General features: G+C 41.3%; 1 protein-coding gene across 2 annotated transcripts; it reads right to left on the bottom strand.

The window, feature by feature from the left end:
* Window positions 1-766: 766 nt before the first annotated feature.
* ZNF839 (zinc finger protein 839) lies at window positions 767-14,142 on the bottom strand. 2 transcript variants are annotated; one of them, XM_014596480.3, is made up of 8 exons: window positions 13,888-14,142; window positions 11,153-12,079; window positions 7,894-8,142; window positions 6,998-7,090; window positions 6,511-6,663; window positions 4,787-4,924; window positions 3,010-3,148; window positions 767-2,183 (listed from the first exon to the last, which is right to left on the bottom strand). In XM_014596480.3, exons 1-8 carry the CDS (start codon window positions 14,125-14,127, stop codon window positions 1,180-1,182), a joined length of 2,943 nt encoding a protein of 980 aa, XP_014451966.2. In that variant the 5' UTR covers window positions 14,128-14,142; the 3' UTR covers window positions 767-1,179. The 2 variants fall into 2 exon arrangements, with proteins under 2 accessions (XP_014451966.2, XP_059579229.1); XM_059723246.1 differs by having other exon boundaries at window positions 11,255-12,079.
* Window positions 14,143-15,250: the final 1,108 nt, after the last annotated feature.

Here is a 15,250-nt window from a genome sequence, read left to right as displayed (position 1 = left end):
TTTTCAGCAGCCTCAGGCAGGTGTTGAGATACACTGGAATAAACCATGAACAGACTTTTCTTATTCATTAGATCCACTAAACACTGATTTAATTTCACTCCAGTCCCAAACCCTGAGAGGAGCAGAGAGGATACTGACAGTGATTTCTGTTAGCCTCTTAGCACACTTCAAAAATGGGATAAACACCATGTTGTAGTCAGGAGAACACACCAGTATTAAAGATGATGAATAAAAAAGTGGTCCAGGGGACCATGCTCTGCTTTGTTAGCACAAACTATTTATTTAGTAGTGACAAAAGAGGCAGGATCCTGGGTGGCATGTTACACAAGGTTCTCTCCAGGGTTCTCTTTCCTCTCTGGAAAAAAGGAGAATTTGCTATCACATTAAAATAACTCCGATAAGCAACCTCCAGCTGATCGTCCTACAGATGCAGCATAACAGTCAAAAGAAAATATGGCCTTTCTATTGTACTTTAAGAAAAAAAATATTCAATATTTTTCAAGTGGTTAGTAGAAATTAGACATAGTTTCAGGGTTCTACAGTATTAAAATGTTCCTTTGACACTTTAGAAATCAAGGGAACTGAAGATTCTTCTAGGAAATTATGCCCTGACTTTCCAGTTTTGAAAATGAACATTTCCTTGGAATGCAGAAATATTAATTCTTTATGGAAGTTACCCTTTTTCACAGTTAAATTCACATGTAAGTTACATCACCTTGAATATATTCAAGTAACAGCAATTACAAAGCTACAAAACCTCTTGTAGTTAGAAAACACAACTCTTTTTAATATAGTTTTTATTTATCCCATATACAGGCTGCCAGCATATAGCACATCACTGTGAAGAACAGTGCAATATATTATACCATGTTTCTATTTGCCAGAGAGAAGAATAAGTATGTAACAAAAGAGAAATAGTGCAACAAAATCAGGGTCAACGTATTTCCACCCTCAGACACATATTAAGAGCAAATAGAATTAAAAAAAAATATTCCTTAGAATTTTTGGTTGTAATGTGGCTAATTTTATAACTTAAGTTTATATAAAAAGTACAGGTCATAGAAACAGTTTACAAATAAGTTAAATCTCAATTCCAGTATTCACATTAGAAAAATATACATTTGATAGAGTCTTTTCCAGAAGAAAGCATGTATAAATAGGATTCTTCTTTTTTTTAATTTATGGCTCCTCTTCACTATGTGAGAGCAAAATATCTTCACTTTGGCCATCTGCTTCCATTGCAAGTAGTGCTTCCACAGTTTCGAAAGGGACCCCATCAGGTGTACGAATGTGCATTGTGGTACCATCAGCATCAGTTACAATAACTATGCCTTCTGTCTGAGACAGAACAGCGGTACCTGGATGGGACAATATAAGCCCATCTGAAGTCTGAATAAAGATCTGTTCATGTCCCCGAGACAAAAATTCATGGCTCTCATCAGTAATCTCAAAGGCTACAGTTTCGCTTACAGTAACCACATTCTCTAGCTCATGTGGTCCAGTATGCTGTTCTTCTATCTCACAAGAGAATTCATCTACATTTTTTAATGGACTTCCATGATTCACCTGGGTGGCTATGGAGGATTCCTGTACAGGACTGTCATGTGGTTCAGTCTGAGTCCTGCATGGATGGTCTATTGGCACAATACTAGTTGAAAAAACGTTTTCAAGGTGCTGCATCTGTTCAGCTACATTAGTATCATTAAGTTGTTGGGAATGTTTGTTAGTCATGCCATAATTCTGGATTTCTTCTTCTTGCTGAAGTTTTTGGAATTTTCCGTTATGATCATTTTGTTCACTCACTGACAAGTTAGAACTCTGACTGTCCATCACAATGTCTGATAACATGGAACTACAAAATTCAGAACTTGTCAGTCTGCCTCCAGCACTCTCATTTATAAACTCTGCTTCAACAAATTCCTCTGGTGAATGATCTGTCACAACAGGCAACAAGGCTTCAGTGTGTGGTGGAGATACATTACTTGTACTGTTTGGTCCCTGTGTGCTTACAGGTTGGGGGCACTCCATCCTCATTTCCATAGACTGAGGGAGGACATGTGAACTTGCAGAGACAAATCTAGTTTCTAAATCAGCAAACGATTCATGTAATGCAAGTCCAACTGTGCAATGAGTAATACCTCTGTCCTCAGAGTGTACAGTCTCTCCATTTAGCGGATTAAAACCTTAACAGTTGAAAGAAAACAGTTAGAACATATTGTGCATTGATCAGATTTTAGACTCACAAAATCCATTTTCAAAAGAATAATCTTGTAAAGATGCTAACCAATTTTCCCTTTCCTCCAGGCATGTTGATGGTTTTTCAAACATGTGGGAAATAGCATAAAACAGTGCAAAAATATATTAAAAATTACAAATGCCATTCTTTTGGGAGGTGGAGGGGACTGGTGGAGAAGGAGGGGACCTCTAGATGTAGCATCACAGTTTTATACCATATGTCCTTAGGTTACAGAGAAGATGATTTTTCCTTCCTGCCTACCCTGAAATAGTTCTAGATCAAAGTTAAACTGGTTTCTTTCTGTGACCCCTGTAATTCTCATTACCATTTGTTAGTTTGCAGCTCTGAAATGACTAGAACTTAGTAAAGAAACCGTATGTGTGTGTGTGCGTGCGCGCGCGTGTGAGCTCACCCAAATTTAACCAAATTCCCCTCTTCAGATTTAACAGGAATACACACTTGTTTTTGTGCAACAGAAAATCTAATGTAAAGAAAATAAGAACAGCAGCAAGGATTCTGTACCATCAACAAAGGAACAGCTACATAAGACCAGAGATAACACAAAAGTGTATATCCCATACAACTCTTATCTGCACTCCCACCAACCCTCCACCTTTCCAGCTGAACAGTTATTACTCAACAACCTAAAAAAAAAGCAGCATGCAAAACTAAAAGTTAAGGCAGCATATCATGGGCAAGAAGTGCAAGATAAAGGAATTAGTTCAGTTCCACAAAGAACAGACAGTGCTGGCAAGTTAGAAGGAAAACAATACCATCTTTTATAGTCAGTGTATTCAAGCTCCCACTCTTCTGCTTTACTCCATTTTGATTAGCATAAACATCATTCATATTCCCTGATGGGTCTTCTACTTTGGTCTTCTTGGCTGATGGCAACAGTTCCCCACCTGAATTCTGTCAACATACGAACTAGTTAATTTGATGTTACTTACAAATATGGACAAACTGACATTTTTTCCAGTATGAACTCTGGGACAAACATCATAATGAATTGTCACCTACAACATACTAGGATTCTGCTACAAAGGAAGTTATGAAAGAAAATTCTTAACATAAGGTGGTACATTTTCCATTTTTTTAAATTTATTTTTAATTAGTTTTGGCATCTGTTTTCATGAAGCAAAAGTAATTACTGAAGGTCTCCTCTCAGAGGAACCTTACTGGCAAGATTATGGATGGGATCATCTAGGAAGGGTACCTCCTGCTCCTCTCCAGCTTCAGGACAGGGAGTTTACAGCCCTTTACTGAGCAGTTCAGATAGGGATTGGAAAACTGACCAGTACCAAATTTAAACACAGACAGAAAAAACAGAAGGAGCTACCCTTAGTACCAAAGACAGTTCTGGACTGAGGTTTGAAGGTGAGGAGAAATAGATGCTACCATCAGAGGGAGAAAGGAAACCTCTCTACTACAGCTACAGACAACAGATCAAGTAGGATTTTGAAAAGATGAGACTAGCCAAAGGGCTGGTTACATGCACCTCTGTTAGCCACTAAGTCAGTCCCCATAACTTGAATTGGCTAACCAGTCTTCTACAACAAAGATACTAGAACCTGAAGTCCCCAAACCCCAATATCCACTTGGCGGAGCCTTTCTCCACTGCAGGAGGATACAACATGGAAACCTGCAAGATCCTGACCAGACCATACCCTTCAGTAGTGAGAGTTTCTTATCCATGTTAGTCTGAAGTCAGGCAGAAGGCAATGTAGGGTGGCACCTTAGAGACTAATTTATTCAGAGAGGCATGGGCTTTTATAGGCAACATCTTATTTAGTCAAGACTTTCAAAGAGCAGAAGCACTAAACAGAAAAGATTAAATACAAAAGGAGGAAAGAATGAATGGACACTGATCTGACCTCAATTCCAGAAAGACACCAAAAGCCCATGGCAGAACACCTGAATCTCCCTGTACTACCACCACTGACCTCAGAGTAGCTGTCTTTAAAGTTTAGTTTAAGAACAGACTTTAATGCAAAACTGCAGAACAAGAAATCATCCACTGACTGGACTGTGTTATGTATGGTCTAAACAGAGACTCTAGAGTCTTTTTCCTTACCTAGAGTAGATTTTTTAATGCTTATGTCCCTCAATAGGTTAGCTGCTGTTTATCTTCCAATCTCAATGCAACTCTCTCAGCAGTGCCCCTTTCCCCCATCCTTTGCATTTAAAATTATTTTATTCTATTTAATACCCCTGTCCTCTGGAAGTCCATTCATTGCATCTGAGAAGTAGGCTGTCCCTTATGAAAACTTATGTATTTCTGAGTAAGTTAAGTCTCTAAGATGCCACCTTGTCCTGCCTTAAACAGTGAGTGAGGGGAGACACAACAAAGCTCTGACATACTGTGATGTCTTTTAAATAGGACTAAGCTGGAGCATATTTAAGTATTTACAAACTCAAAACAGAGTTGCTTATGGGACATCCCTTTAAAGAGTCCAAAGGTTGTTACGTGGCTTTAACTATTAGTATATTTTAAATCAGTTTTAATGTGTAGGTCTTAATTTACATATTAATGTCACAAATATTCCATACCTCAATTACTCTTTTTTGTCCCACTATTTCAGCAGGCACTTGCTCAACCATTGTTTTAATAGTACATTGTTGGGAAGAATCTGCAGCTTGTGTTTGCTTTTCAAGAATTTTTTCTGTAATTCCTAGTGACTCAGCAACCTATAAAACAATTATAATTAAATGTGATTTTTCAAATTTTCAGTATTTCTATATTTAGTTATGTTCCTAAAACCAGTCTAGAAAGATGTGCATACTGGGATGCAGTCTATCAGTCAAACTGATAGGTATGGGTATAAATATATTACACCACAGCCACTCCTACAACTAGCCTCCATGTCAACAAATTATAACCTATATAACGGCTATCAGTGAATGAAAAATAGATTGTTAAGAACACTGTCAAGGCTATTTCATGATTTAATACAAGACAGGGAAAATTCTTTATCCATACATCTCTTAGTTGCTGGGGACTAAGTGTGTTCTCTTACCAAGTTTCACTCTATTTAGTGAATACATTGATTTGTCACTATAGGGTTTCCCATTATGGTTTATTTTTGTTAAAAGAGCATGACAACATGCATTTGAAAAGTAAGTTGGTGCCTACCAACTTTGAAAATATCCCCTTTAAATTGGTACAATTTAGTTTCTCCATAGAAGAAACATCCCTGTTGACCATAAGAGATGGAGTCAGATGAACACACACAATAATAACACAAGGCAAATTTCTGGTATACACTTCAAATATATCATAAGTTATTCTGAAAAACAGATAAATATTCACTTAGTGCTAAAAATTGCATAATGAATTATATTTTTCTGTAGAATTACTCTATTTGTAAAAATACGTTCCTCTTCTCTCCCTCCCCTGGGCTTTCCAGTATGTTCACTGTCATATCTACATCTCATTTCAAACCATAAGCTTCTGGGTGGAGAGTCTTGCACCTTATGGAGCACTCAGAATATCTGCACTTAAAATGTTTCGCTGGCAGTAATGTGTTACAAACTGTGCGATTCACTGCTGAAAACTGAACAGCATGCTAAACCAAGCAATATGTATTAGTCATCCAGCCATTTCATTCCAAGCTGCAGGATCAAATATTAGAGATGGCCATGTTTGAATTTCTCTAACCAAGTGTACATTATGATCTGTATAAAGATGCATTAAAATTTGTAAGAGCTGTTGAAGTGGTCTTTATTAAGTGTTTTTTATATTAAAGAGTTCACCAAATTTCATAATTTAGTGAAAACTTTCATCTAAATCTCCATGTAGCTGGTCAATTGCTGGGAGCTTGGAAACTAAGTAATGTTTACTGGAAACAAGCATTAGGGGGTCTTTCCCATCTCTGGCAGACAGAGGGGGACTTATTTTACTAATCGGGATAAACACCTCACACCATGGCCATTTCTTTTCTAAACAAACACAGAACAGGATTCTGTTAGTGCTACTATCTAAGAACCATGCTTAGCAATACAACGTTTTGAATTTAAGCTGTTTATGTTCACGTATAAGCTGAGACTGTAGTTTACTCAAATACTTCTGATTACTGAGTCAAGTGTTACTTCAGGTGTTCAGTTATTTATTTTTCAGTATGCACATATCTCCATTTTTTTATATTTAAAAAAAAAAAAAAATCAGTGTTCTGTTCAAGCATCACCATTTAGGCTATAGTGTTTTAGTGAGGAACAAGCAAGATGTAGAACACAGCTGAACAGATAAAGCAATTCCAAAATGTGTCTTTTATTACCTTGGGATTTTTTATTTCAATAGGCTGCTGGGAACTCAGAAAATCAGAACTACAGAGATGGTCCTGAGCCATTTTCTTTATCATATTATGTAACTCTTCAAATTCCTTGTACACATCTGGGAAAAATGCTCTTGCTGGGCAACCGTTTTCAACCTAAATAAAAATAAGCAAAATAAGATGAATTAAACTAATAAATAAAATACATTATTAATTCATTTTGTCCAACCAACATTTTCTTCATTCTAATTTTGCTAACTTTGGGGACCACACAAGTAGAGAAAGGACTCTGACGCCTCCAGAAATACTGCCTAAGAAACAGCTGCAACAAGTAAGATTTTTAAATTGAGAGAGCTATCAGCCTTTAGAGTTCACCCTTGGAATCCCATTAAGTACTGACTCTTCACTTGACTATGAAACTCTCAAAAAGCAGCATCCAACATGTTTAAAGAAATAAATAATTGTACATGATAAAGAAAAAAAACCTCACCTTCATCAATAAAAATTCATACACAGTCACAAATTCTGCAAGGCGTGGCAGTGCCAGCTCTATTAAGTCTTCGTTGTCACATTGTTGGATTATCTGTTAAGAACCAGAATAACTTCTTTAGGAAGAGGGTCTACAGAAGCTAAGCAGCTTGTAAATCATAACGTGATGCCTCTGTTCTCTACAGTAAGATACAGGAGGGGTAGGAAAAATAGTTGGATGATGAATGCAAGTGTTTTATTATGAGGCCATAAAGCTGAGTGTAAATCTCCAGTTCCTGTAAAGCAGTCTTTATAAGAAACGCCATTTGTCAGCAATCAATTCACTGCCCCTTACAAGATCAATAAAATTAAGTAACTTTAGGAATAAATATAAACATTAAAAATAAAAGAGTTGACTGCCAAAGTTTAGAGCAGTTGTAAAGGGTCTTGTCTACTTTGTTCAAACTTGCAGCTAATGCTCAGTGTCTGATCAAGTCTGTAATAATATCAAGTCTAAAAAGAAAAGTAAACCTTAGCAATTAAAACTATGCAACTACAAATAAAACTTCAAAACATAATGCACAAGAAATTAAAATGAATTTAAGGTTGTTCAAGTTTACTCACTTCTGGTTGGGCATATTTTTAATAATCATATACATGGTGACAGTGGCTCCAGTAGTTTTTTTCCCCTCAAGAACAAGACTACCAAGAACACTCCAATACTAAGAAGCCACTTGTGCCAAATGTCAATGCCTTTTATAAACTTGATCCATAAGTTTGGATTAAATGCCAATTAAAACATTTCCAAAAAGCCAAACACACAGCAACATCTTGAAAACTATTCTTGCCAAAAACAGTCAGCTTAGAAGCAGGTGGACAAATTGATACATATGAAGCAACTGCAAAAGAGAACCCTACCTCTTTTAACCTAGCTTTTCTTCTAAATACATGGTCTGTTGACACATTATTAAGCGACTTTGAAGGGGACCGACCAGATCTACTAAGTCTTCCTGAACACCTTGATCTTCCAGCCATCCTTGGCCGGCCACGTCTTTTAGGCCGCCTGGGTCTTCCAGGTCCTTTTGGCACTCCAGGTCCCCGGTGTACTAATCCAGACTCGGTTTGCTGTGTTGCCAACAAGTGTTTGTCTTCTGAAGATTTGCCAGTCTTAACAAAGGCAAAACAAGAGTAGTTAAACCTTTTCTCCTTTCTCCAAAGAAGTATCTAGTGAAATTATTAAGCCTCACATTAGTCTCATTTACTATACAATTTCAGTACTGTTAGATACATGCATAGGTACTGGGTAAAATCAGAGAGGCTAGAAATACAGCTGCTTCTGGAAGATCCACCCACCATAACTTTTTAAAATTATGAAACAAAATGGTTATAGATGATTTTGCTTCAAACTAACAGATACATTAGGCAAAAATCTCTGGTTGCCATCATGAATACTCTTATAAGAAGACAAGGACCACTCAGCAACATTAAGATCTGGCATAACAGACTCACTATAGATACAATACTAGATAATCAGAAATGATAACAAAGATTAGGGACAGATGTACAAGCTTGTTGTACTAGTTTAAAGCTGTCTGGAATGGTTCAAAAGTACATCTGTAAAATCTAGTACTCTTTTGAAGTGGGTCAATGTTATGTGTCCAAGCATCCTACACTGTATTGCTCTTCAGATCCTCATCCTCACTGTTGTAACTGGCCTCTGGTACACAGATAGAACGCTACTGCATGTCCCCCTCTCTCCCCTTTTTTGTTTTCACTTTCTAGTCAATGAGCTCCCTTGCACTGCCTGGTCAATAAAAGCTTGCTCTCACTCCCTATTACACCATGGCCCTTCGTCATGCCTCCTCCCTCTCTGCCCCCCAGCTGCTGGGAACCCAAAAACTTGGATCCAAGCACTCCCTTCCTCCTGGGCACCACAAGCCAGGCAAGAATAATGCAGAGTTGGTCAAGCAAAAGCTACTGACCTTATGCGTAGAAGAGAAGGGTAAGTGAAAACACCCCCTAGGATCCCTAAAGTATGGGTGCAAGAACTACCCACCCCAGCCCTTCCTCACTCACTGACTGAGACATGCTGTACTGTGTATTCACTTCTACCTGTGGTTGTTGGAGTCACAGCACTTCAACATCTAAAAGGCAACCATTCCAGTGGGAATGCTAGAACACTACTTGTACCCACACACTGCTCTATGACCACTGCGAACCAGTATTACCCAATAAGTGACATTTTGGAACAGTTCAAGTGTTACGTGTCTCCACACCCAAACTAACTTAGACAGTAAATCAAAGAAACAGAAACACTCATTCACTGGTCCAGATGCCTATCAGCAGCCTTCCCCAAAAATGCTTCAGTGAGTGGACAGTCCACATGGTCTTCAAGTTTACAATACCCTGAATCTTACATTTCTCAATTTTTAAATGTTACTGAGGTCACAATGCAAATGGAAAAATCAGCTGCACTAGCAGAAACAGACAACCTGAGTGCAGGAATTCAAGAAGAGCCATTACCCTAAATGAAGTTACAAGGACTCCAAAATACACAACACATTCATGGACAGCTAGCAAAACAGAGTCCAAGGATCGCTCAATGAAAGCCATTTTATTTTAGCTAGTATAAGAGAAATAATGCAAGTGAAGTGAGTGTCCCAAACATTTAGATTTTTATAAAATGATAGATCAAAGTACACTAGTTTAAACTCTCTTTTAATGCATTTCAACCTTTATTTTCAATAACTCCTGATATGCCAATGAACATGGCCTTCCCAAATTGTTGGCAGCTTTGTTCAGAGGATAGAGAAAAGGTACCAAATTAATTTTAGTTGACTGAGTTTTAGTTTGAAGCCATGGACCATTGCTTCCACCCCACTTATCTACCTGCAGTGTTAATAAAAGTACTGTTTTGTGGCCCAAAGATGTCATCAACAAGTGCAAAGTCCTGCACTTAGAACAGAACAATCCCATGCACCAGAACTGGTTGGGGCCTGACTGGCTGGGCAGCAGCTCTGCAGAAAAGGACCTGAGGGTTACAGTGGACAATAAGCTGAACATGAGACAGCCGTGTGCCCTAGTTGCCAAGGGGGCTAACAGCATACTGGACTGCATTGGTAGCTGTGTTGCCAGGAGGTCCAGGGAAGTGATTCTTCCTCTCTATTCAGCACTGGTGAGGCCACATCTGGGGTACTGTGTTCTGTCTTAGGTCCCCCACTACTGAAAGGATGTGGACAAATTGGAGAGTCCACCAGAGGGCAAAAAAATGGTGAGGGGGCTGGGGGACATGAGGAGAGGCTGAGGGAATTGGGCTTATTTAGTCTAGAGAAGAGGAGACTTAATAGCGGCCTTCAATTACCTGAAGCGGCGTTCGAAAGAGGATGGAGCTGGACTATTCTCAGTGGTGACAGATGACAGAAAAAGAAGCAACAGTCTCAAGTTGCAACAAGGGAAGTTTAGGTTAGATATCAGGAAGAATTTTCTCACTAGGAGGGGAGTAAAACACTGGAATAGGTTACCCAGAGAGGTGAGGGACTCTCCATCCTTGGAGGCTTTCAAAACCTGGCCAGAAAAAGCTTTGGCTGGGATAATCTAGTTGGGGCTGGTCCTGCTTTGAGCAGGGGGTTGGACTAGATGACCTCCTGTGGTCCCTTCCAACCCTAACTTTCTATGATTCAATGATTCATCTCAATAGCATCTCAAGTGTTCAAAAATAAGTCCATTTGTAGAATATAAATTGGGAAGTTAAGAGGGGCAAGTTTGTGTGGCTCATTGTCTACACAAATATACGGGGACAAAAAATTAGCACTATAATGGTCAAATCAAAAACTCTGCAGATTTTACAGCAAAATGTAACTCAAAAAATTATCTTCATTTATTTTGAAGTCTCCATCACCAGAGTATTTTAACTGCTGCAGATTAACTAAACTATATAACACTTCATGTAGATTTTGTTCTTTTTCTCCCCGTTCCCCAGTTCCAGAAACTGGTTTTTACCATTACCTTTGTGCATCTAAGGCTGACAGTGTTCTTAGTTTTGAAAGCAGTATCAACACACAAATAAAAATGTAACAAGTACCATATCATGGTTCTAAAACTGCAACTTATCTGGATATAAAATTGTAACTATACTGTTTATGAAATGGAGTATAACCCAGAAAAAGTACTCCTTTACCTGTTGTTCACCCTGTGAGGAAGCAGTTTCTTCAAAACCACTGGCTAGTGCATTTTCATTATTTAAAGTGACAGTAATTGGTTCTGAGAGCATCAGACTCACACTTTCATCTTCTGTTCCTCCAGCATTCTCCACAAACACAAACACACTTCCATTAGTCTTATTCACAGGTAGTTTTTGCTGTGAAGACTCCAGTTGTCCATGACCTGGATTAAGTTTATAATGTCGCGCTAATCCTCCCTTTCCTATATATGATTTCTCACAAGTCTGACATTTAAACTTTTTGGGTTTCAGATTATAATTTGAAACACTGAACAAAGCATCCATTCCTTCTGCCTTTCCCTCTTCATCTTCTTCAACACTTAGTTCAGAATAGTCATCGGAATCAGACTGATGACCATCAGCTAAATCCTCCGTTTTAATGAATTTGTAATCTTTAGCTTTATATTTTGGAGGCCGTGAAATTCTCCCAGAACGTGTTTTCACTTTCAAAGATTTTTTTAGCTTTAGTTCTTTTTTTTCCTTTTTTTCGAGGCTTGAAATTGGAGTATTTGCTGAACTGGCTGCAACCAAAGAAACATTTGGGGAGCCTGCAGTAGCACATGTAGTTTTTTGTCCATTTAGTGTCTTGCATGTAGGAATCTTATTCCCAGACTCTGATCCATGAGGGGGTAAAGGTTCCCGCACAAGTAGCTGAACTGGAGAATCAGAATTTTGCAAAAACAACTGTTGCTGTTCAGTTCCTGTACCAGGCTGTATCCTAATGATCTGGGGATTGATAATGCTGAGTCCTGATATATTAGAATCCCTACTGTCCGGCTGACTCAGTGTTACAGCATTAGACTGGATTGGTGCCAGAGATGGTGCTGGCCTTTCATTTTCCTTCATCTGCCCCGGTTGTAGTTGAACACATATGGCTTCTAATTCCTTTGGGAAGGAAAAAAGTTGTATTGTTTAGATCTTTGTTCATCTGATCTTAGAATGAAACATAAAGAAACTAGATGTCATTGTTTCTACAATCTTCAAGACACAGATTTCCTTCCGTCCAGCTACTGCATCTCCACATACAAGGAGTACTTGGGTTTTTTTGCTTAAGCAGTGAGAAGAAATAAAAATAAAGAGGTTTTCTTTTTTAACATCCAACAACCGTCAGTACAGTTAAAAAGGAAAAAACAAACAGGTGACTTTTGTAAACGGATCTGTCTGGCAAGAGCACCAATGAAGCCAACAGGGTAATCTCAGTAGATTCAACTGCATATTCTAGCTTTAGGTTGTGAAACTGGAGTTTGACAAATGCTTAGCTGGATTATATCCTTAAAAAGGATGCACACTGTTATGTGCATCTAGATAAATCAGCATTTCTTAAATAAGAGCTAGCCTTTAATTGTTATTCTTTCTCTTCCTCCCCGTGTGACAAGAACAGTTTAAAATTAAGAATGAGAAAAAAAGGAAACTTAAGGAGAGATGGAAGGAGATAAAAGGAGTTCACAAGTGGAAGACAAGAAGTTGTTTATACCTTATGGAATCTTTAAAATACAGCATTTATTAGAATATGTATTTGCCTTTGCACTTAACCTACAAAATTTAATGTACTAGAGCTGTCATGGAGGGGAGATGCACTAGGTTAGGCTAAAAACACACTTGCAAGCACAAAAATATACTTTGTTGGATCAAAACTGAAATGCACAGTTCTCTACTTGGACTGAAATGTACTCCATAGAGTGCACACATTGCAAACTTAATTGCTGCTATTTCTGTCAAAATATTTACACACACTAGTCTTCAAAGAGAAAGTTCTGTCTAGCCTCTCAAGTTGCCGACTTCAGGTGCTCTTACTAGAGCACTAGTAGAGAATGCACAAACACAAATTTCCCCTTAAAAAAACAAACAACCTCTTCAAAAATGTACACCGTGTCTTAATATAAACACAACTGATGACTCATTTTCTAGTTACTTTTGACCACAGACCAAACAAGGAAAACTTTAGCCTGAAAGCAGGTATTCAAGAAGTTTAAATGTCATTTGAAGAGCTATAATAGACGTGACTCTGAAACTTGACACAGAAATGCCATTTAAGAATTATTGCATTAGATTAATGGCCTACCGTGGACTTGAAGGCCTGACAGCACAGACGGCCATTTAACTGCCGTCAACTAGCCCAACACAGCTTGGAAGAACAGCTGTACCGATTTTACCTAGCCCTAACATCGCTTCTGCCACAGGCGGCTGTCACATCTATACCAGAGCACACTGCCTCCAGGCGGCTGCGAGGATGAGGGAGGCCTAGGAAGGAGATCAGGAGCTGGCGACCAACCAGGGAGCCACCAGCAGGAGCTGACAGGACGCCCCCAGCCCCACGCTTCACCGCCAGGGCAGAGCCTCGTACTCGCTTTAGTGCCACTGAGCTGTGGCGATGGCTCTCGACCTTGTTGGCTCTGCTCCCCCTTGGGAAATGTCAGCTCTTCGCTTTCAGGTTTTCCTTGAGCGCAAAAGAAATAAAAGAACCACTTTGCTAGGGCAGCTGACCCCAACCCTTTTGCTCCAGGGACCAGACGGGTGGTGCCAGGTCCGTCCACAGGCCTGGCAGGCACAACCTGAGCCCGTCCCACTGCCCCGGGGGAGCCACCTGGCTCGGATCCGGACAGCCTGTGCTGGGGCCGAACCCGATGCAGGGGGAGGAGAGCTCCCAGGACGGGGCTGGGGGTCCCCCCACTGCAGGGCGCCGGGGGCTGTACCTGGCGCGGGAGGAGCCGGGGGGCGGCGGCGCGGCCCCGCTGCAGCGCGACCTGCCGGGCCGCGCTCTGCAGCTGCCGCGCCGCGCCGTGCAGGAGGCCGCCGAGCGGGGCGGGGGGGCCTGGGGCGGCGGGCGCCTGCGGGGACGGAGCCTCGGGCCGGGCGGCGGCCGGGCCGGGGGGGGCCGGGTCGGCCCGAGGCAGCGCCCCGCTGCCCGCGCCCCGCTGCTCGGGAGCCGCCATCTTGGCAGGCGCCGCCCCCGCACAGGGCGCGGGGCCCTGCGGCGGGACCCGGCCGGGGGGCGGGGTCATGCGGGGGCGACGGGGGCCCCTGAGGGACAAGCTGCAGCCGAGCGCGTTCTCCTGCCGAGCAGAACGTGGGGAGGTGCCTGAGTGCGGCGACGGGCGTCACGTGCGTGGGCACAGCATGGGCAGCGCGTCACGCGTGGTAACGTGGGTGGCGACCTGCGCTGCATCGCGATAGAGCCCCTCCAGCAACGTGTAACCCGTGATGTAGCAGGTACAGCGTGCAGCGCGCACACGACAGACCATGTGCGACGTGCGCGCACACGCCGGGACATGCACAGCAACATGCATCACACAGCACGTGCCGTGTACGTGAGAGTCCGAAAAACGTGTCGCATCATAGCATGGCCTGTATAGCAACAGGTCACATGCATGATATACCATGTACATGTGTCAATATATGTACAGCAACAGGCATCATGTACGTGATAGATGTACGGCAACATGCACACATGTGTGATATATGTATAGCAACAGGCATCACGTGTGTGATATATGTACAACATGCACACGTGTGTGATACATGTACAGCAACAGGCATCACACAGCACGTATTGCAGCATGTGCCATATACATGAGATCACGTACAAATGTCACATCATGACAACATGTATAGCAACAGGTCACGTGCACGATATACCATGTACATGTGTCAATATATGCACAGCAATATGTCTCACGTGCATGTTATACACCATGTGCAGCAACATGCATCACACACATCTCGTATAGCAGCATGTGACACATACATGCACTTACATACAACCGCATCACATCATGGCAACATGTTCAGCAACAGGCCGCAGGCATGCTTATCATGTACGTGTCATATAGCAGATGCATGTCACATACAAGATACAGCAACATGCATCACACACCTGATCACACACGTGACAACACGCGCATCACGGAGGCCGCGCACACCTCCGGGCGGGCGGGCAGTGACTCTCCCCGCAGGAGCCCTGGTCCCTGAAGACCGCGGCCCCGCACGGGCTCCCCGGCCGGTCTTGAACGTCAGGACGCCCGGTAAACGACCCCGCCACCGCCTCCAAGTCTCTTG

The sequence above is a fragment of the Alligator mississippiensis genome, chromosome 2 (assembly GCF_030867095.1).
Source record: "Alligator mississippiensis isolate rAllMis1 chromosome 2, rAllMis1, whole genome shotgun sequence".
Taxonomy (NCBI): domain Eukaryota; kingdom Metazoa; phylum Chordata; order Crocodylia; family Alligatoridae; genus Alligator; species Alligator mississippiensis.
Note: the sequence above shows the minus strand (reverse complement) of the source record. Positions and strands in the feature narration are given on the sequence as shown.

Bases quoted from the DNA above. Each gene is read 5' to 3' on its own strand.
- ZNF839 (XM_014596480.3), bottom strand. From the start codon at position 14,127: ATGGCGGCTCCCGAGCAGCGGGGCGCGGGCAGCGGGGCGCTGCCTCGG. The intron at 12,080-13,887 runs GTACAGCCCCCG...TCCTTCCCAAAG, and splicing joins CCCGGCTCCTCCCGCGCCAG to GAATTAGAAGCCATATGTGT. The intron at 4,925-6,510 runs GTAATAAAAGAC...ATTGTTTTATAG, and splicing joins TTGAAATAAAAAATCCCAAG to GTTGCTGAGTCACTAGGAAT.